Source organism: Cherax quadricarinatus, chromosome 5 (genome assembly GCF_038502225.1).
Source record: "Cherax quadricarinatus isolate ZL_2023a chromosome 5, ASM3850222v1, whole genome shotgun sequence".
Classification (NCBI taxonomy): domain Eukaryota; kingdom Metazoa; phylum Arthropoda; class Malacostraca; order Decapoda; family Parastacidae; genus Cherax; species Cherax quadricarinatus.
The window spans coordinates 21,914,363-21,937,062 of NC_091296.1; the positions used below are offsets into that span (position 1 = coordinate 21,914,363).

The window sequence follows — 22,700 nt, forward strand, 5'->3', positions numbered from 1 at the left end:
AAAATATTAAAACCAGCAACTCTGGAAATTCGTATTACCACTTACCACTTAATTACTGGATAACAGGTATTTGGAACACACCCTAACAACGAGAATTTACGATGGCCAAAGAAAAACTACTGTACATTATGGGTAAGCATCACTTAGCTAAGGTTTGCTGCTGGGAAGAATCGGAGTCTCCTATTTTTCCTTCCTTGTAGCCAAATTTTAAGAGTTTTCCACACTATTTATCTCTGTTCTTCAGCGGGAATGTCAGCAATTTCTAAATTGTGGATTAAGTTCGATATACACCAGTTGAACTTTGATGATGTCTGATTACATTGCACACTTAAAGACCAATGTTCACACATTCAGTTTCACTATGGCGTCCTCCTCTCCCCCTTGCCGCTGTTCCACATCCTCCCCTCACTTGAAATTTCTAGAAGGGTCAAATCAGCATCACATTGTGAAACACATTTATTATATTCAAAGTTACATATGCTAAATTTAGGAAAAATCAAAATTTTCCACAATAGGTAACAATATTGTGCTGGAGGTGGTAACAGGCCTACTGTCTCAACAAATACATACCAGGGCACTTCTGAGACTCCATGAAGTTTACTTTGAATTAACAGGTGAAAGAACCTATTGGAAACTAAATTATATTAGATTTGATCTTCAAGAATAATGGGAACCTAATCAAGTACAACACTCCAACAAAATATCACTTCAACGGTGTTTGATGCCGGTGAGAGATTTTGATCCGAGATATTAACCCGATCTCATTCCTTGGACTAAACCTGACTCCCTTTCCTCCAGGTGTCTTATGACTCCCTACGGTTTAGCGCTCTTTCCCCTCCCCTCCCCTCAAGGGAGGTTCCTTGATGCTTGTGAGGGGCTCTTGATCTAGGGAATTGGATCTGTGCTCCAATTCCCTGAATTAAGCCTGAATGCCTTCCTAACAAATAGAGTAATAGTAAACAGAATAAAATCTGAGGCTGCTACTGTGAAAAGCTCTGTTCCAAGGCACAGTACTTGCTCCCGTCCTGTTCCTCATCTTTATATCTGACATAGACAGGGGTGTAAGCCACAGCACCGTGTCTTCCTTTTCAGAGGACACCCGAATTTGCATGAGTGTCCACCATTGAAGACTCTACAAGACTCCAGGCGGACATCAACCAAATCTTTAAATGGGACGCAGAAAACAATATGAAGTTCAGTGATGAGAAATTTAAATTACTCCGATGTGGAAAATGTGAGAAAATTAAAACCATGTTGGAGAATAAAACAAATTCCAATCACACAATACCGCGAAAAATTAATGTGGAAGACCTGGGAGTGATAATGTCAGAGGATTTCACTTTCAAAGACCACAACATTGTATCAATCGCATCTGCTAGAAAAATGAAAGAATGCATAATGAAAACCTTCAAAACTAGGGATGCCAAGCCCATGATGACAATCTTCAGGTCACTTGTTCTATCTAGGCTGGAATATTGCTGCACACTAACAGCACCTTTCAAGGCAGGTGAAATTGCTGACCTAGAAAATGTACAGAGAACCTTCACGGCACACACAGGTGCGATAAAACACTTCACTTACTGTGAACGCTTGAAGTTCGCCAACCTGTACTCCCTACAATGCAGGCCGGCGAGATACATGATTATATACACTTGGAAAACCCTAGAGGGATTAGTACCAAATTTAAACACGAAAATAACTCCTATGAAAGCAAAAGACTCGGCAGACGATGCAACATCTCCCTAATGAAAAGCAGGGGCGCCACTAATACGATAAGAGACCACACAATAAGTGTCAGAGGCCCGAAACTATTCACCTGCCTCCCAGCATACATAAGGTGGATTACCAATAAACCACTGGCTGTCTTCAAGGCGCTAGACAGGCACCTAAAGTCAGTACCTGACCATCTGGGCTGTAGTTCGAATGTCGGGTTGCGTGCGGCCAACAGTAACAGCCTGGTTAATCAGGCCCTGATTCACCATGAGGCCTGGTCAATGACCGGGACGCGGGGGCGTTGACCCCCGAAACCCTCTCCAGGTATAACCCCTCCACACACAGGAGTTGTGCATAATCCCTACGGGTTTAGCACTCCCTAGGATAATCCTTCTCTTCCTCTCCCAGCAAAATACATTCTGATCACACAGTTAATCAGCAGTCATAAACCTTTTCCAGTATTTACTCAAAGAAGGTTCGTACTCCAAAAGACGTTAAAAAAAAAAGCGAAATGCTGTGGGAATACTACTAATTAGTGTTCAACAATCCCGTCAGTGACAGGAGAGCCGAAGGCTCAGGTAGGTTTTTTCATTAACTTCTGCCCACATTACATATTATAAAACTAACATTAGTACACGTGAGAAATCCTGGGAGATGAACCACAATCCCGCTGCCTCCAATGTAATTTGCCTAGTGTGCCTGGCACGTTAAATATAACCTTGCTTAGGTATTAGCTCGGATCTGAGTACAGGTTCTCCCCATGAGATAATCATGACAAATTTATTAGGTTACAAGAATGCTGTACAGGTATACGACTTCTACATGCCAGGCTAACATAATTCTGACATCTGTCCATTTCAAGTCACAAGTTACGATACATCCACTCAATATCTTGTAATTTACCAACATTATTGGTGTTAATTTTATGTTGTAATTTGATAGACCCGACTTAGCTTGTGGGTGGAAGTGTGTGTGTGTCTCGGAGGAGAGGCATGGTGCAGCCTTGTGTCTCTAAAATCCCACCTGGCTCTGAGGTACAACTAATAGTTGTGCCCCCCCCCCCCCTCTCAAATTATGTGACTGAAATATTTCAGGAATGTACCTGTGAACCTCGTCCTCATAATTTCCCACAGTATGACCTTTACAGGTTTAGCACTTTCCCTAATAATGCAGATCTACTTGTATCACCCCTTCGGGTTTATCGCTTAACTATACTATAATACCATACTCGTAATAATTCCTTTAATATAACATCAGCAACAATAATTATTATTATTATAAACCAAGAAGTCTGTACAGTGCCGGATTTACCTATAGGCTTGGCTCAAAATTTAGGAGGCCTCCGGCCATGATGTATAATATTTTGACACTGTCATAGACCTTTCTTACACATGCTGTCATAACGCACTGTAGTCTCTTCAAAACAACCCTTCAGTAATGTTCCTTGCACTCCATTTCAGAATAATACTGTCTTATTGTTTACCTGGAGAGAGTTCCGGGGTCAACGCCCCCACGGCCCGGTCTGTGACCAGGCCTCCTGGTTATGCCAATAACTCGACACTAGCATTGATTTCTGTATTGATTTTGTTGTTCCAGGAAAGCAGTGAGGTAGATAAGTTGATTGAGGCCTCTCAGTCATTTGTACTCTGATATTAATGAGAAGACTGATACCAGGCTTCAAGCTAACAATCTTTTGCAGAAAATTGAAGAATTGGAATCTGTATTTATGCTGCATTTTTGTACCCGTATGGTAGGTCATTTTCTGAAGGTCAGCAAATCCATTTAGAAATCAGAACTGTTATCGAGTACCTGTGTATGTATGTTTGTACAGTTTACTTCAGGATTTTTTAAGCAAAATTAAAGAAGATTTTGTTGAGCTTGAGCAACAAGCAAAAGCCAACTTGCCAAATGTTAACTACAGAACTGTCACAAGGAGACAGGGTAAACAAACAACAAGAAAATGTCGGAGTGCACCAGATCCTGATGCCTTGGATGAACTCTCTTCAAGAGATAAGTTTAGGATAAAATACTTTATTCCTATATTAAATGCACTTGAAGCCAATTTAAGACCTCCTGTGTACAGTGATGTTGCACAAATGTTTCCCTTTCTTGCTAATCTGACAGCATCTAAGCAAGAAATTCAGCAAGGTGTTGAATTGTTGATGGCAGCATAACCCAGATGTTGACCAGAAACTTACTGATGAACTTTTGCACTTTCAGATGTACGTGTGACAAAGCCACAGGCCTACAGAGAACAGTCACTGTCTCATCTTATCAAATTACATATAAGGAAAAAAATCAGATGGCCTTCCTAATGTGGAAGCAATCTTGAGGTTATTTCTTAGCCTAATGGTCACTAACTGCTTGGGAGAGGCCTTTTTCAAGCCTCAGAAAAATAAAAAATGGATTAAGGGCCGCAATATCTCAAGAGAGAAGTTGTCCGCACTGAGCATTCTGTGCAGTGAAAATGATGAACTTAGACAAATAAAGTTTAATTATCAAAACTTTAGGATGATTTTGCTATGAGGAAAACTAGAAAAAAGCTTTTCTGGTCTTAATGTATTTGTGGAAAATTGCATTTATCTGAATGTAACTCATTATATACATAACAGAAAATGATGACAAAGATAATTATTATTTATCAGTTACATAGACAAGTAGGAATTTGGGACACCTAGGTCGCAAAAATGTCCCCCTTCGATACCTACCACTGTCATATCCACAAGTTGCTCTGGACCTATTAATTAAATGAAATATACATTCACCAGGAATACTGGTAAATATATAAATTTGTGGACTGAATATTAAAAATAATAAATGGTTATATATATACACAATTACATAACAGAAGGAAAATATATCTTAATATCACTCACCAATTTGACTGGATGTTAAGTTGTATCATACTCAGAAAAACCTCACTAACTAAATTTATGAAAACACTGGCCAGAAGTATACACAAATCTAGAGAGCTTATCTGAGGCTCCTGGAGCTGTCTTGTCCAGTCGTCTGATATCTCAAGTTATGCAGGAATGCATGTCCAACAATTTCGCCTCCTATTTGAGAGGTGTCAGCCCAATTTTAACCTCTAGAGCACGAAAATTCCTTCCCATTACACTAACGTTGTATCCAATTCAAAACCAAGATGGCGAGTCTCGTCTGCGCAGACGCAGGCTTTCCGTTTTCTATGACATAAATATTATTAAATACAGTATGGCCATCTATTTACATATAAATACTGAATTTCTGGAAAATATATACAGTATTTTCCACAGTATTTGATGATTGTAGTTTCTTTATTTCTTAATATGTATTTTAGACGAATAAATGCTTATTCCACAAAATGTTAACAAAGTTCGGTTATTTCAAGTTTATCAATGTTAATTTTAATTTTTATGTTTTTTTCAATCACTACGGTATTTAACAGTAACATCTTAAGTTTTTTAAATGAGTAATTATGAATGTGGAATTTTAAATACCCGTCATCATCCTCGGCTTCACTGAATTTTGTTTAAAACACTTCCGTCTAATGGTGAGGGTTGGGGACTGAGAGCCGCCTCTCAGGTGGAACAACCTGGGATTTTCTACATCTAAATCCGGCACTGTATCTGTATTTGTGTATATATACACTACGAGTTTACCTTTACCCCTACTTTAGGTATTTAAGTATTCTTGACTGGTGGTGAACATGCAGACTTACTGACTCGTGTAACCGACAGGCTTCAAACCATTTTAGCTAAGCAGCCTCAGTCAAGCCGAATTATAAACTCTGTTATTATTATAATCATGTGGGAGCGCTAAACCCTTAGGATTATACAACGCATGTGGGGGGGAGGGATGGAAGGTATTCAGGGAACTGGAGCACAGATCCAATTCCCTTGATCAAGAGCCCCTCGCCAGCATCAAGGAACCTCCCTTGAGGGGTATAAACTCTTATAGAAAACGCTGTCACTTACAGCAGCGCATGCGCAGGACAAGTGAAGACAACACTGACCCCGACCGGGACCGTGACACCCAAGGTCTTGTAAACAAAGGTTTTTATTTTTTCCTAGTGTATGTAGGCTTTGAGCTTCCTTTAATAACTATTTTAGGGATAAAAGATGCCTAGACTGGTGGTTAAGATGTAAGGTGCAACATTAATTAGTGACCCTCGTGTTCATTAACCTTCACCCAATTAATTAACCAACTCTTGAGAGGGGTGAGGGGGGGAGGGTCGCATTGTACACTAACGGGAAAACAAGAATATGTATTCCTCAGAGCAAAGTATCTCCCACGACTGGTGAGCAGTGAATTCCTTAGTCAGTTGAATCGTCTACAAACAACACTAGATGAAAGCAAGTGACCCATAAAATATCGCTGGGCATCACTCAGGTAAGTGTCATTACTGTAACATAGTAAGCGGCCATTTATGTGTGTAGTGTTGTCGCTCTTCCCGGGGGTTATTACGCATGATTTCCTATCAAAACTAACTAGTTAATATTTAGGATATTAAGAGACATGAGAGAAATTGAGATATTTTGCATATGAATTAAATTCTGTGTTGTGTATTGAAGATTGTCCTTACAACCAGAGGCCGTCACATTTATAAACTCCTGCTCTGAGGGAGGGGGAGGTCACCACATTTATAAATTTCCTCAGGTTACTAGGTAGGCCGTCATAAGCTAAGTCATTATATTACAGTAATATACATGAGCAGAGAATAAGCATGAATAATAACTGACACATTCCAGAATTACTTAGGAAAATATTAATATAGCTTATTAAGCACTCGAGGGGCTTCAGTGCCATATAATGTTAACCCTCTTATTGCATCTCGTATGATTTACATGGCTTATCATATCTTAATTACATTATGAAATAAACGTACCCGCGTGAAGCACCTAGGCACGATTCCTGGAACACAGTATTTATAAAGAAAAGCTAAACACTATGGAGAGGATTATTTTAGAATGACATCCCAGAGACTTTGAAAAGTGCATAAATAATCCTTTTCACCATGGGAACAAAAAAGCAATGGTTAAAAAAAATGTAACTCGTGTATCACACGTCATATGTTTGAAAGGGCCCAGAAAAGCTAATTTGCCTTTAAAAAAAAAAGAAAAAAAAAAAAAAACTACAGTTTACATAGTAAAAACTAGGCATATGATACCGGCAACTTGAGGAATGATATGTGCCAACAAATTTAGACATTCACTAGAAAACGTCTTGTTGGTGAAGAGCTCTTGGTACGGTTCCCTGGACCAAACTTGATTATCCTCAATTCCTCAGGCTCTAACCACTTATGTGTGTGCCCGAAATAATGGTGGTACACAGGATCAGAGGAGTCGAGGGCTGGCATGGGAGGGTCGGGGTAGTAGTCTTGCAAGAAACTCTTGCTGGAGATAAGATTTAGCCTGTCTATATTAAAATACCTTCTCTCTGATAGCGACTCGCATTGTGCGTTTTTGAATTCATGGGGGGTAGGGGGAATGCACTAATCTGTAGAGGGGAATGGAAGGCAATCAGACACGATCAGAGGGTAGTTAGAATTCATTGGATCAAAAGCCCATCACCGGCATCGAGGTATCTAATGAAATGCTTTCCTCCTTATACACAGGACTCTGGCGGGAATACAAAGGACGGTATCAGGTATTAAACGAGGCAAAAAAAAAAAAATAAAAGCTTGGTGGACTGGCAGTTGTGAACCTTGGGAAGTCCACAAAGCTACGTTTTAGCAGCCCAGAAATATGCGAGATGCTCTTTTAAGTTTCATTCCCTTATTTTTATTGGCCGTTATCCAAATGGAGTACGTAAGAGGCGAATATCACCCACCTCAATTTAGGCTGCATCTGGCTAAAAAAGCTGGAAATAGAGGGGAAGGTCTTCCCGAGGATCCCTTCAGTCGTTTTTTCATACTTAAAAATTAATTTTCTGCCGTGTATGTGGTGATAGCTGGAAACAGGAAACTGCTGAGCGATATCTTCCAGAGAGACAGCCGAGCCACACCTCCCCGGGGGAGACAGCCGAGCCACACCTCCCTGGGGGAGACAGCCGGGCCACACCTCCCCGGGGGAGACAGCTGGGGGATCTCTCTCAAAATGAGATGGATCCCATCCTAAGTAATGAAGAGCATGAGCATTGCTCAGGGACTACCACACTGTAAGATTGTCCACTTCTTGCCTTCCTCCTCTGTTCTAACCCCTTAATTCTCGAGTTTATATTATAATCCCACTTTTTTTCCCCATAATTGATCATTTAATATATTATTTTTCTCTTACTGCATTATCATTTACACATGCTATAAATTTCATTGTATATGGCCATTAGGTGTAAGGGTGGATGATCCATATATTTTGGTACATCTCTGTAGAGAAACTTTAATTTTTATGAGCTGACAGAATTATTATTATAATCAAGGGGGAAGCGCTAAACCCATAGGATTATACAGTGCCAATGGGGGGGGGGATTGGAAGGTATTCAGGCTTAATTCAGGAAACTGGAGCACAGATCAAGTTCCCTAGATGAAGAGCCCCTCACCAGTATCAAGCTGAAAATGAAAAATGCATTATTTTTATTTTTGATAAATATATTGACATATGCTATCAAAATATGAGTGATGGGTTCTGACAAATTACCAAATAAATTTTTGTACCCAAACTCTATTTATTGTAGAGCAAACTTTTTGTGTATTGAAAGCCCTACCATATTTAGGAACATAAAAATGAAGGAACTCTGCAACAAGCCTATTGGCCCATGCTTGGCAGGTCCAATTCACACCCACCCTCACTCACTCATTTGCCTGTCCAACCTATATGTATTTAAAGCTACCAAAAGTTCTTGCCTCAATGACGTTACTTGGGACCAGGCTGGGAGTTTGTTCCACGTATCTACAACTCTACTGCCAAACCAGTACATCCCAATATCCTTACTAAATCTAAATATCTCTACCTTAATTTCATTGCATTGAGTCATGTTTTGGTTTATATCCCCTTTATTGCTGCTTTTCATTTATTTACTTCAGTCATATCCTCCATAATTCTATTCCTTTCTGGAGAGTGCAAGTTTCTCTTTGTTCTATTTTTGTAGGGAAGGTTTCTAGTCCAAGGACTAGACTTCATTCTCTTGTTTATTTTTGAGTGCACTTGTGCTGATTCTGTAATATGGAGACCAGCACTGAGTAGTATAATCTAAATGAGGCTTAACCAAAGATATAAGTTGAAGTATAACGCTATAACTTTCATTATTTATACTTCTTGAATGAAGACAAGAATTCTATTAGCTTTAATGTGAACACTTATGCACGCTTATCTTTGCTCTAAATTTCTGATAACCTGAAGCCTAAATCTTTCTGCTGGCTTTAATTAAGATCTATGCTGTTTAGCTTATGAGTTTTATAGTTATTTTCTTTTCCTATCATTATAAGAACCCTTACACTTGTCTGCAGTAAAGTGCATCTGCCACTCCTCCGACCACAACGTCCAGTAGTCTTCTAGTACCCACATCAGAAATTATTTGATGATCTATTTTAGTGTCAATCATTTTCTTATATCGCTCTTTATTCCCTCATCAGTATCTTTTAAGTAGATTGGCAGCTAATTTAACACTAGCAACTTCTTTATCAGGATTATTTTTTACATAACACCACATAGTACTTTTTCTTATTTCTGTTCATGCATTAGATAGTTGAACCTTGCAGTTCCTAAACTTGTGTTTGCCTAAGTGGTATGACTCCGAAGTTCCTCCAACCTTTTCACTCTGTCTTCCCAATTGGGATAAGTAAAATGATACCAGGGGGGCAGCACTAATGACAAAATTTGAGCAAAATTGCAGGCTATGCTAGACACAGTTTGGAAAGGAAAGTAGCAGAGGCACTGGGATCAGTGTATAGCCTCCCAAGATGAGTACTTCAAAGAAGACAACTTCAGCTAGGTGACTAGGCAAGACTATATATCTTCGTGACTGTCTAGGTAATCTTCTCGTTGTTTCCCTGAATAAGAATTTACAAGACAATTGTCATTAGAGTGTAAGTCTGTATTTTTCAAAGCAAATATCAAAGTAGTTTATTTTAACCCATGATGTATACTATTAATAAGTATTTAGTGGTACCGTACAGTATTATAATCATGTCTTAAGTGGTCAATGTTTTGATACTTTAATCTGAAGGGAGGGTTATAAGGGCATACATACTCTTTTTTAAGTAGTGAGGGGAGGAAGAGCAACCCTGTTTACCTAGGTTATCTCACAAGACTGCTACTACTACCTTAACTGTGTTCATCTTAAGTCACACATTTTCATTGCCCCGAACACATGTAAACTAGTGGACTGGTGTCCCTTACTTCATACAACATTAGTGTTAGAGGCCCAAGCCAGCTGAACTAAGCTCATTTAGGCCATTAACATTAAACTTTATATAACAAAAATTTTCGTTACATTTGTGAATCTCATTTTTCACAAGGTTAATGTATATTGCACATATAGTAGTGCTAGAAATGGTACCATTGAGGGGTGGGAGGACCTGTACTTAATTAACTATTGTTTGAATAAGCCTAAATCTTTCCAAGCCACTATCCCTTATTTTTTTTTGCAAAATAGCCTTATTACAATTAAACCTTAGTCTTAAAGCCAAGCACGAAACGTTAAGTTACCCTAGTCGCTCAGCATTACATTTTACCATAATTTTTTTAAATTATTACTGTTCATATTAAAAAATCTTATACTGATTACTGTTAGGAATGCATGTGATATTAATTTGGGTGTGGTGATTAAAGAATTAGTACTTTATTTATACAGTGTTAAATTTTCTTATACGTACTGTATAACTTTATGCCAATACACTGAGGAATTTTAAAGAATTACATTAAAACAAAGCATTAAGTGTTCTATTTTATTTACAATGTTTAATAATATTCACAAATGGAGATAAAAATATAAACAAGTGAAGATGGATATGCAAAAAGCACAGGACAAAATGAATGGACAGTGATTCTATCTGAGAATGAGTGTAAAAATTGGCTGTGCTTGAAAAATGATGATGAGTGGATGGGATTCCTGCACAAGCAGAAACTATTTTAGGCAGTGGGACAATAATTTTAATATAGGTACAGTACACAAATAACAAGAAGAGGGATAGGAGAGGAATGTCCCATATAAATAAATACTGTATTCCTGGGGAAGTGCTGAAACTGCAAAGGTCATACAGCACCTTAATGAGTAAATAAAGGAATATTCATATTCCCTGTTTAATTAAAAACTTAAGCTAGTCAAGGACACAAACCCTAATGCTGCACATGGACGAAATTTGTGATGCTTGAGCACCTGTTCCACTCACTTATCTGGGAATGTTGTAAAGCTGATAGACAGCTGAAGGATAGTAGATTGTAAACTAAGATCTGAAAGACTTGCATAACTAGTAAATATGTAAAGCTTAGTTAAGGGGTGTAGATACAAAACTTAAGATGATTTTTAAACCTGTATTAAAAAATAGGTAGGAATCTTAGTTAAGGCTGTGTTTTGGAAACTAGAAAGATCTGAGAAACTACTGAATTGTCTGAAGTTTAAGAAGAGTAATGATTTAAGAAAAAGACATGGTGTGTATGGCAAGTTGTGCAGCTAATACAAGTGAGTGCTGGAACAAATGTATGAAGGTGTACTGCTAAAAGTAGAATGACTAAAAAAGTACAAACTTCTGAAGTGTGTACATATATTTTTGTATACAATTACAAAATATAAAAAATAATTCATTATACTTTATACCGTTTGTTGTCAAATGTCCTGTCATACATATTTTACTTGTGACCAGTTTTGAGGGCTCATTTACCCTCGCAGCCTGGACTGAGACCGGGTTTTCCTGTTGACTGCCTGGTCAACCAGGCTGTTTGTGCTAGAGACCCACATAGCCATCACAACCTGGCTTATATGGTACTTTTAATAGGAAGCTGCCCATCTTCTTGAAAACTTGTGTCTTCATTCCAGGAGTACTTCTGATATCTGCTGCTAGTATGGTGGAGGCTCAGTTCAAACATACTCAGTGCTCTAATTGTACCCGCATCCTTCCTTGCTCTTCACTGAGTTTATTCAATACTTACTTTTTCCCATATCTTTCACTCCAGTGAACTGTTACAACAGTGTGCAGGTTAAGAACCAAGCCTTTGAGTATCTTCCATGTATGTATTATGAGGGATTTCTTCTCATTTACGGAGGACAACATAAATGCCTGGAGCCGCTCCCAATAGTTTATATGTTTTGTTGATTCTATAAGGAAAGTAGACAGCCTCTGTGCATATTCCAACTCTACCTTCTGCCTTGAAAAGCTGTTTTGAAAGCTCTCATAATTCATCTTTTTGTTTTCCTTGCCTTTACTGCATTTGTCTTAATACATTCTCCAAATGACATTCTCTTGACAATTATTCTTATGTTTTCCAAATGAGAGATTCTGACATAATTATTTTAAAGTATTTTACCTGTTTCTTTAGTTCTATGAAATGGTTTGCCAGCATTCTGTATACTGCGCTAGTTTGAGTTCATTCTTCTCATACCAATGTAGTTGAAATTTATCACCACTGACGATGTTATTCATACTTGCCCATTGGAAGACTGTTGACATAAATTTTTGTTTGATCTGAGGTGATGTTCATACTTTTGAAAGCCTCCACAAAGGCTAATATGAAGTTCTGATTAGTATTCTTACCTCTCTATGAGGATGAGAAACTGTAATGGTGTTTGGATCATGCCTTGGGGTACTAAACTTTTTGCTTTGTTGAGACTGTTCTTTTAGTTTACTACTAATTTTTAATATCATTTTCCCTACTTGTGAGCTATTACTCCATGGTCTCACTTGTCAAATGCTTTTGAAAACCCATGCAGATTACACCAGTTTTTTCCCCCCTCCCAAAGACTGTACTTTTTCATGGTCATTTTATAGTTGTGTTAGGCAAGAGTTTCCTGCTCTAAAGTCCTGTTAATTAGGGTTATTTAGCTCATTTTTCTATTAAGTCAGTTTTGTCTCAGCACCTTTATCAAGATTTTTTCTTTTAATGTGATGTTAGTTCTACTGGTCTAGTTTTTTTGCTATTGCTTTGCTGCTCCTTTTCTGAAGTGGGGCTATGTCAGCTCTTTTTAAGGCCTTTGGAATTTCACCTGAATTGAAACTTCCTTCAAAGAATACTTGAGTACTCTTGCTAATATCTGCATTAAATATGCTTTCTCTCTTTTAACATGTAGTGGTCATAAATAAAAATATCACATTTAGTGTAACAAAGGTCAATGATTTAAAAGTTCACATTTGGTATACCATAACAAAGGTCACTTGTATAAAGAGTATTTGCAATAAATTGGGATCAGAATATTGCCCATAAATTACAAATGGTTTAAGAATTTACAGGACATTTGCTGTTAAACATACAGTACAATCAATTATGATTCCAAGAGGAACATATTTCTAAAGTGTGTCCTTCAACAATACATGAAAATTGTTTTGATAACTAAATGACATATTGCTGCATACCAATATGGTCAAGGTGCCAAGATACGTAATATCAATTTGACGTCACATGTTGCTAAAGGCCAGTCTACCCTCTAAAGTAAGCAGCATTAAAGTGGCCATTTACTTGCAAAGTTCTATTATAGACAACCAAAAGTGATGAAGCATTATCTGGGCATTTTGTGCAGTCTTGATAGGGTTGATGGTCAGTGTTTCTTACAACTGCCTCATAAGCGCTGAAGCCTGTAGCGGATTAACATAAGTGCAAAGGGAAACTTGCTGAAAGGCCCTCCCTGGTATGGAAAGGGGGGGGGGGCTAAGACTATTTTGTATTAAAAATTGCTTAATGGAATAAAACTGTGGTTCATAATTTCAAACTGATTTGTGTATTTTTTTTAATACATAATTTTCAGTAATTAAAGCATGGTAATATTTTAGAATATAAATGTATTGCATATACAGTACAGGTGTTGCCCCCAGGGTTCCACTTACTCTTAATCCACCACTGACTGAAGCATCTATTTTGTGTGTATCCACCTTGGAACTGAGTATTCAGTATATTACATGCACTTGCAAGGCACCATGAATAGGGAAGGTGTGGCTGAGAGTTACCAATGGCTGTGCAAGTGTTTATTGTTAATTTGTTAAAGAGTAAGTTGTACTGTGCTGTTTTCTGCTGATCTTAAAGCCTTGCATGTGTATGCAGGGCTTCATTGGGAGTCAGCAGTCCCAGAAATATATTCTTTGGAATAAATCTCAGCAATATACTGTGTGTGGAAAGATTTTGGCCAAAATCAAACCTGTCATACAGCTGACAGTAAGAGCCAGGTGAGTAACAAGCTATTAGTGTGACTATTTTTGCTTTATAAAGAGCTTTAACTTGATTAAGCTCTATACAGAATGAAGCATTGTTATAAAAGCTTGTTCTGCACCTGCATCTTTTCTTCATACAGTATCAGTGCCAAACAAAATGTTTTGAAGTTAAATTTTACGTACACACACCAAAGATAGCTTGCTGGTGTACTATTGTAATTAATTTTCATTCACAGTTAATACTGGCATTTACAAATATTTATTCCAAAGAATAGTACGTACTAAGATACACTGTATTCCAATATTATAATGATTAATATAACTAATAAATAACACTCCTGACTGAAAAAAAACTTGGTCTTTACAACAATTAATCACAACCATGACTGTGTCAATAGCATTGTTTTTGTTCAATATCTTTGCTTCTATTAATATGTATACTAGAGTATAGGTCGAGCTCATGTATGTTATACTTGTTAATGGTTCTGAGGAGCATCACCCCAAGGCAGTCCATTCTTAAAAGAAATATGTAGGAATGGTCCTGGGTGTTGAGGGGGGCCCAATTGCTCTGGTGTAAGAGATAGTTAACCTTGCTAGCATAGCAGTCTTGGCTTGATATGATGAGCTTTTTTCTTAAATGTTGTATCTCTGAGGAAAAAACTGGGCACTGATCAAAATGAGGGAAGTGTGCTGTTGCAGTTTAGATAAGATGGATTGTTATCTGCTTCTCTAAACTAGGCACGCTTCTGTAATCGACAATATTGTGTTGTGTGGCTGTAGCACCAGCACTCTGGCAAAGTGAGTTAGCTTCAGTTCTTGCTGTCAGATGATGACCTGCTATGCAGACTGAGGTTGGAAATACAAGGCAGTTGAATGTTAATTTAGCTCTACTTCATGGATATCTTCTTTGTCCTCTGGCTGGAAAGATTTGTTTCCACTGGTGATTGGAGAGGAAAAATTTTTTTTTTTGGTTTATTTGGGGCACAGTGTGTGAAAGTCTCTACTTTCGTGGGAGATTTATCAATGGTCACATGAGATGGGTTGAGGGTGGAGTGTTGGTGTGTCTGGACTGCAGTGCTGCCATTAGCATCTAGGTGCAATAGTTTTTCAGCTTTGCTGATGTCATTTACTTTGAAGAAAATACCACTTTTTAAAGTGTTGAAAGAGAGAGCTGATGGAGGTCAAAAATTCTTGTCTAACGTGATCAACTAGGTATGTACAATAAACTCCTAGATAACACAAAACCAGCCAACATGATTTTAATAAAACTGTTGGAAACTTTCTACATAAAATTATTTAAGTGGTAGAGCCCCAGATAATTTGGGCTATAAAGTGTGAAAAAATCAGCATGGAGGAAAATGCTGTCAAGATCTTATTAACAAGCAAGAAATATTTGCACCTGGGTTAATGGCAACAGAGAGTAAGTTCAACTTGATTCTGTCCACTAATGCAACAAGTAATTAAAGTGCATGACTGCTAATTTATTGCTTACAGATTCCCCTTGCTTTAAAAGGACAAGACAAAACCAGTATGCCTATTATTTGAATGTCTAACTAGATGACCGAGGTCCTGTTTGTTGAATAGTTAAAGCATTACTTTATTCCTGCAATGAAGATCTACCTGGCCACAAAACACCTTTCATTTAAGGTGGTACTGACTTGATAATTCCTATAATATCTAGAAATCTTGCAGCCTTTCAATTCAAATGTGAAGGTTTTTCACCACCCAATAAGACACCTTTGTACAACCACTGGATCGAAGAATTAAGGCATTTATGCGCCACTACACCTGCAGGATCATGGAAAATCTATCATAGCAGTGAATGATAGTTCTAAGACTGTTGTGCCAAAGTTTTGGCATACTTTACTCATTGCAGGTACACCATTGTACACAAGCATGATGAGACAATGTGCCCCAGTCAACTATAAATGAAGGCTGTGGTAAATTATGGCCTTCTGTGGAGTCAGGTCTAGGAAACTGACTCTGGCATTATTCCCTAGATAGTGCCTTTTACACTACCTGGTGCACAACACTAGGATGGCACTTTCAAATTAACTGAGCTTTGCTTATCAAAAATGCTGGATTAGATCAGAGCACAAACCGTGGGTGGGCAAACAGGAATGAAAGTCAGGAGTTGTAAACCTTCAGTTGCCATTCCTGGAACTGCAGGAAACCTCTGGTAATATTTCTATCAGAGGCCCTGCCAGATGACTTCTTGATGTCTCCCTGGAGTGACAGCTGACATGTCATAATATAATTGCTTCAACTGGGTGAAGTGACAAGGCCACTGCAGCACCAGCAACAAAAGCCAAGTTAGAACAAGGCTGATTTCACAAAAACGAGGAAATTTTATCGATCAATGGTGCCAAATGACAAGGAGGGAGGGGTTGGGGGTATCTAGATTCAGTCTAAAAGAAGGGGGGGACAGGAAGTTCAGTACCTCAGATCAAGAGTCCCTTCACCACAGCAGTGGATCCCCTTACACCCGATGTGAAAAATCATAAAATGGAGTGAAAACCAACTTTTAGTGTTGGTACTGGGTTAGTGTATTAAGGTCAAGTGTGCTGTTTGACTTGTGATAATTTTTGAGAGTTGTTCTACCCTCAGAGCCTGGCCTGAAACTGTTGATTACACTGGTCTATAAGTTTTAAATGGTTTTGTGCTTCTGAGAAAAAGGGTATATCACTAAGATTTTGGGGTGCTGAAAATTAATATGACCATGATAACAATGGATTGGCTTAAGTTTCCAAAGAAATTTATGCATTCTGCATACATTATATTAGTAACATATCTGTACAATGAATTCACTTGTATTGATACAACAGATGCTTCTTTGCTTATTTCATATATTTTGCTTCTGGAGCATTTCTTGTTATTGTCCAGCAGTATCTGCTAACAATGATTGATTTCATTTTCCCTGGTAGTATTTCTCCACTGAGATGTCCTGGTGGAAATGTTCACCATGTTCATTACTGTTAAGTTATGAACACACACACGATCTTGTGAAGTTGAAGACTTTCAACTTTTGAAGGTTCCCTCATCCTCCATGTCCTCTGTCTCAAGGAAGGATGAGTCCATATCTTTATCAATAGAGCCAATTTTGCTGTAGACCAGTGTTACGTGTTCATCCAGATTGTTGCAGTTGATGGCCCACTGGCCCACACATCCATCACAGCCTGGCTTATAAGGCACTTCGTGGCTGTAGTGATCCAGTTTCCTCTTAAAAATTTCTGCACACTTTTTTGTGCTACAAAAAATGTTATCTCTCAATCAAATGTTTTCTTTCATGAAAGGTGACCCAAAATTAAAATATATGGTCATCTGAACTGTGATGTCAATGCCCTTCTGGCAAGTGACACTGAAAGTGTTCTCTTCTTTGTTGGGTCACCCTACCTGGTGGGAGATGGCCGATAAAGTGAAACCCAATCTCTGTGGGCACTGGTATATGATGAAGTAATTAGTTAGTGTATGCTGCAATGGTCAGCTGGTGTACTATTAACACAATGACAGAGGAGGTTAGCACTGCAAGTCTACTATCAAGTGTGTTCAAGTTTATGTATGTGTGCAAAGTGGAATATGGTCACAGTTTTGCTACTGATGTACCTGACCAGTAGGTTACAGAAAACATGTTTGGATTTCAACCCTTCAAAAATATTATGAAAGTGTATTGACCTACTTGCCTAAAAAACATAAGACCTCGACCTATGCTTGAGTATACTTATGAGTGAGAGCTTGACTGAGTTTAAGACTAGAGAGCATTTCCTTGCCATAAGTGTGTATCCTTTTTACAGCAAGATGGTTTTAAGACCTTTGTGTACACTGGAGTGTAAAGAGTACACTGTACTTGGTAGTGAGAGCTTGATTTAAAATCTGAGAATAAAGAGCATCTCAACAACATGAGCTTAAATCCTCTCCATAGTGAGATACAATGATTCTGTTTGTAATTAACATTTCTTTTTTGTTTAAATGAATGCAAAAATTACAATACTAGGATTTAGTAATTGGGCATAAAATATATTCTGAATTAAAAGGAGGAAAACCTCATCTAAATTTGTTGCGTGCTAAGAGAATCGAAGAGCTACTTTAGATGAAGGTGTGTACTTAGTCACAGATTATAGCATTTCTACTCTCAAAAGCAAAAACTAAATGTGGCTCATGATTTACTTTCAAATATTAGAATGTCCTAAATTTATTATTTGGAGTCTGGAGCATATACACTAATTTTGAAAAATTACTACAAAAAATAAATGATGAAATTTCATCTGTATTAGTATGGATTAAATATAAATACTGGCTTTTAATAAAATTCATAAACTGTAATGAAAAATATCAGGGTAATAGATTTTTATAATTCTTATGTGAATGTAACACAATACATATTTACAATATATAAAAATAAAAGACAGATTTCTCTTCTTCAATTTACATATTAATAAGTGTTGAACCTAAAAGCCACTCTGCTGATAAATCAATTAGACCAGTATTTTTTAATGAAGTCCCTTTTCTCAACTTAAATTTTTACTAAGATCAGTAACATATTTGAGCATTTTATTTCATAATTTATAGCAGTGCTAACATGCACCTAGCAAATCTAAATTTGCAAAAAATCTCTCTATAATAATCTGAATACAAGTCTGTACACCGATTCACTGCTCCGAGTGGGTGCTCCTAAAACGTGTTCATATATACAGTATTGCATAAAAACCCATCTGTGGTATTTTATTTAATCAAATATTTTTTTCTGCTTAAAAATTTCATAAGAATCATCTAGGCTGATTTTCTGTTTTAATTTAAATAATGTAAGCACCCAGTAATTAGGAGCAAGGAACCAAATAAAAAAAAGTTTGAGTCTTTTGAAGAATTTAAATTACTGTATATTACAGGGATGATTAGAGTGGATAAATGATATGAACCATACTGCCCATACCCGTCAGTTCCCCTTATAACTTAATGCATCACAAGGAATTTTTTTTTTCATTAAACCCTAAAACCCTTAGGTGGTCAGCTATTTATGTTATAATTTGACTACAGCTACATTTAGCTTAGTTTTTGATCATTACAATACTGTGGGTTTTGCTCCAGGAATGCTTTCAGTTTGGTGGGATAGTCTGTCATAACACCAGTGGCTCCAGTTTCGAAGGCCTTGCGAAAATCTTCTTCTGTGTTCATCACCCAAAGATAAGTCTGTGGAAAAATTAAGTAATGTCAGTTTATACAGTGATAAAATTGGCAGATAATAAAATTCCTGTTTGGTAATAAATAGTGATAAGTAGGCAGTCTCAATGAAATGGAATTTGAAGTAACTGAAAAACCCTCGATGGTTTCTGCAGTAATGGTATTTAACATCAATAATGAAATCCTGGCAGGAATTGCAAGACATACCTGTGGTCAGCCTTGCAGTTTAGCCAGAGATGATGATTTGCTGACTGCCTGGTTGATCAAGCTAACAACAACAACAACACACACACACATGTATTTTATTTTTTTATTTATTATCACACCGGCCGATTCCCACCAAGGCAGGGTGGCCCGAAAAAGAAAAACTTTCACCATCATTCACTCCATCACTGTCTTGCCAGAAGGGTGCTTTACACTACAGTTTTTAAAACTGCAACATTAACACCCCTCCTTCAGAGTGCAGGCACTGTACTTCCCATCTCCAGAACTCAAGTCCGGCCTGCCGGTTTCCCTGAATCCCTTCATAAATGTTACTTTGCTCACACTCCAACAGCACGTCAAGTATTAAAAACCATTTGTCTCCATTCACTCCTATCAAACACGCTCACGCATGCCTGCTGGAAGTCCAAGCCCCTCGCACACAAAACCTCCTTTACCCCCTCCCTCCAACCCTTCCTAGGCCGACCCCTACCCCGCCTTCCTTCCACTACAGACTGATACACTCTTGAAGTCATTCTGTTTCGCTCCATTCTCTCTACATGTCCGAACCACCTCAACAACCCTTCCTCAGCCCTCTGGACAACAGTTTTGGTAATCCCGCACCTCCTCCTAACTTCCAAACTACGAATTCTCTGCATTATATTCACACCACACATTGCCCTCAGACATGACATCTCCACTGCCTCCAGCCTTCTCCTCGCTGCAACATTCATCACCCATGCTTCACACCCATATAAGAGCGTTGGTAAAACTATACTCTCATACATTCCCCTCTTTGCCTCCAAGGACAAAGTTCTTTGTCTCCACAGACTCCTAAGTGCACCACTCACTCTTTTTCCCTCATCAATTCTATGATTCACCTCATCTTTCATAGACCCATCCGCTGACACGTCCACTCCCAAATATCTGAATACGTTCACCTCCTCCATACTCTCTCCCTCCAATCTGATATTCAATCTTTCATCACCTAATCTTTTTGTTATCCTCATAACCTTACTCTTTCCTGTATTCACCTTTAATTTTCTTCTTTTGCACACCCTACCAAATTCATCCACCAATCTCTGCAACTTCTCTTCAGAATCTCCCAAGAGCACAGTGTCATCAGCAAAGAGCAGCTGTGACAACTCCCACTTTGTGTGTGATTCTTTATCTTTTAACTCCACGCCTCTTGCCAAGACCCTCGCATTTACTTCTCTTACAACCCCATCTATAAATATATTAAACAACCACGGTGACATCACACATCCTTGTCTAAGGCCTACTTTTACTGGGAAAAAAAATTTCCCTCTTTCCTACATACTCTAACTTGAGCCTCACTATCCTCGTAAAAACTCTTCACTGCTTTCAGTAACCTACCTCCTACACCATACACTTGCAACATCTGCCACATTGCCCCCCTATCCACCCTGTCATATGCCTTTTCCAAATCCATAAATGCCACAAAGACCTCTTTAGCCTTATCTAAATACTGTTCACTTATATGTTTCACTGTAAACACCTGGTCCACACACCCCCTACCTTTCCTAAAGCCTCCTTGTTCATCTGCTATCCTATTCTCCGTCTTACTCTTAATTCTTTCAATTATAACTCTACCATACACTTTACCAGGTACACTCAACAGACTTATCCCCCTATAATTTTTGCACTCTCTTTTATCCCCTTTGCCTTTATACAGAGGAACTATGCATGCTCTCTGCCAATCCCTAGGTACCTTACCCTCTTCCATACATTTATTAAGTAATTGCACCAACCACTCCAAAACTATATCCCCACCTGCTTTTAACATTTCTATCTTTATCCCATCAATCCCGGCTGCCTTACCCCCTTTCATTTTACCTACTGCCTCACGAACTTCCCCCACACTCACAACTGGCTCTTCCTCACTCCTACAAGATGTTATTCCTCCTTGCCCTATACACGAAATCACAGCTTCCCTATCTTCATCAACATTTAACAATTCCTCAAAATATTCCTTCCATCTTCCCAATACCTCTAACTCTCCATTTAATAACTCTCCTCTCCTATTTTTAACTGACAAATCAATTTGTTCTCTAGGCTTTCTTAACTTGTTAATCTCACTCCAAAACTTTTTCTTATTTTCAACAAAATTTGTATATAGCTATCAAAATTTTGTTGATTTAGGCCCTTTGAGCAGTTAGCAATTCAGTTTCGCTTTGAGAACTTTGCCCATGTTTCTGTAATATTTCATGTATCTGGTACTAGAAGGTTGAGAGTCATAGACCTTGGATGTTTACACAGCGTTATAATTATGTATATGACTCCTGCATTTCATTAATTTTATACTACACTCCCTGCTGAGTCTCTCATTCTATTAACCCTTAAACGGTCCAAATGTATATATACATTTTTTCAACATTTGAAAGTATGTAAAAAATGTACATCATCTTTTTTTTTTTTTACATTTGAAAATGTGTAAAAAACTTTTATCTACATTTTTTCTTTTTTGTTATACAGTGGACCCCCCGCATAACGCTATTAATCCGTTCCTGAGAGCTCAATGTTATGTGAAATTATCGTTATGCGAATTAATTTTCCCCATGAGAAATAATGGAAATCAAATTAATCCGTGCAAGACACCCAAAAGTATGAAAAAAAAAATTTTTACCACATGAAATATTAATTTTAATACACACAAACTTAAGAAAACATGCACAGTTACATGACACTTACCTTTATTGAAGATGTGGTGATGATTGATGGGATGGGAGGAGGGGAGACTGGATGGTTTTAGTGTTTAGAAGGGGAATCCCCTTCCATTAGGACTTGAGGTGTCAAGTCCTTTTCCAGAGTTGCTTCCCTTCTTCTTTTAATGCCACTAGGACCAGCTTCAAAGTCACTGGACCTCTGTCGCACAACATATCTGTCCATAGTGGCCTGTACCTCTCGTACCTTTATGACTTTCCTAAAGTGTTTCACAACAGTGTCAGTGTAATAGTCACCAGCACGGCTTGCAATAGCTGTCTGAGGGTGATTTTCATCCATGAAGGTTTGCACTTCAAGCCACTTTGCACAGATTTCCTTAATCTTTGAAGTAGGCAACTTCTTCAATTTCTCTTTCCCCTCCTCCGAAGCAATTTCCTCAGGTGTGGCCTCTTGCTGTTGAAGTTGATCTAGCAGCTCATCGGTGGTTAGTTCTTCATTGTCCTCCTCCACCAACTCTTCCACATCCTCCCCACTAACCTCCAACCCCAAGGACTTCCCCAGTGCCACAATTGATTCCTCAACTGGCATAGGATTCTCAGGGTTAGCCTCAAACCCTTCAAAATCCCTTTGGTCTACACATTCTGGCCACAGTTTC

At 38.2% G+C, this 22,700-nt stretch overlaps 2 protein-coding genes across 7 annotated transcripts in view; one reads left to right on the forward strand and one right to left on the reverse strand.

Annotated features, from left to right (window-relative positions):
* Positions 1 to 5,672: 5,672 nt before the first annotated feature.
* The window catches only part of LOC128684805 (maternal embryonic leucine zipper kinase), a 151,652-nt gene continuing 134,624 nt past the window's right edge, over positions 5,673 to 22,700 (forward strand). For 2 of the 3 annotated variants that reach the window (XM_070101185.1, XM_070101180.1), the window contains exon 1: positions 5,835 to 6,084. The gene's annotated coding sequence lies outside the window, so the exon portion shown is untranslated. Of the gene's footprint in view, positions 5,733 to 5,834; positions 6,085 to 22,700 lie in introns of those variants that run through there. The other variant, XM_070101193.1, reaches the window with a different exon arrangement.
* LOC128684806 (lysophospholipase D GDPD1-like) overlaps positions 10,563 to 22,700 on the reverse strand; it is a 106,782-nt gene continuing 94,644 nt past the window's right edge. For all 4 annotated transcript variants that reach the window (XM_053771083.2, XM_070101215.1, XM_070101207.1 and 1 more), the window contains exon 7: positions 10,563 to 19,168. In XM_053771083.2, the coding sequence (XP_053627058.2) occupies positions 19,022 to 19,168 (147 nt within the window). In that variant the 3' untranslated portion in view covers positions 10,563 to 19,021. The remainder of the gene's footprint in view (positions 19,169 to 22,700) is intronic.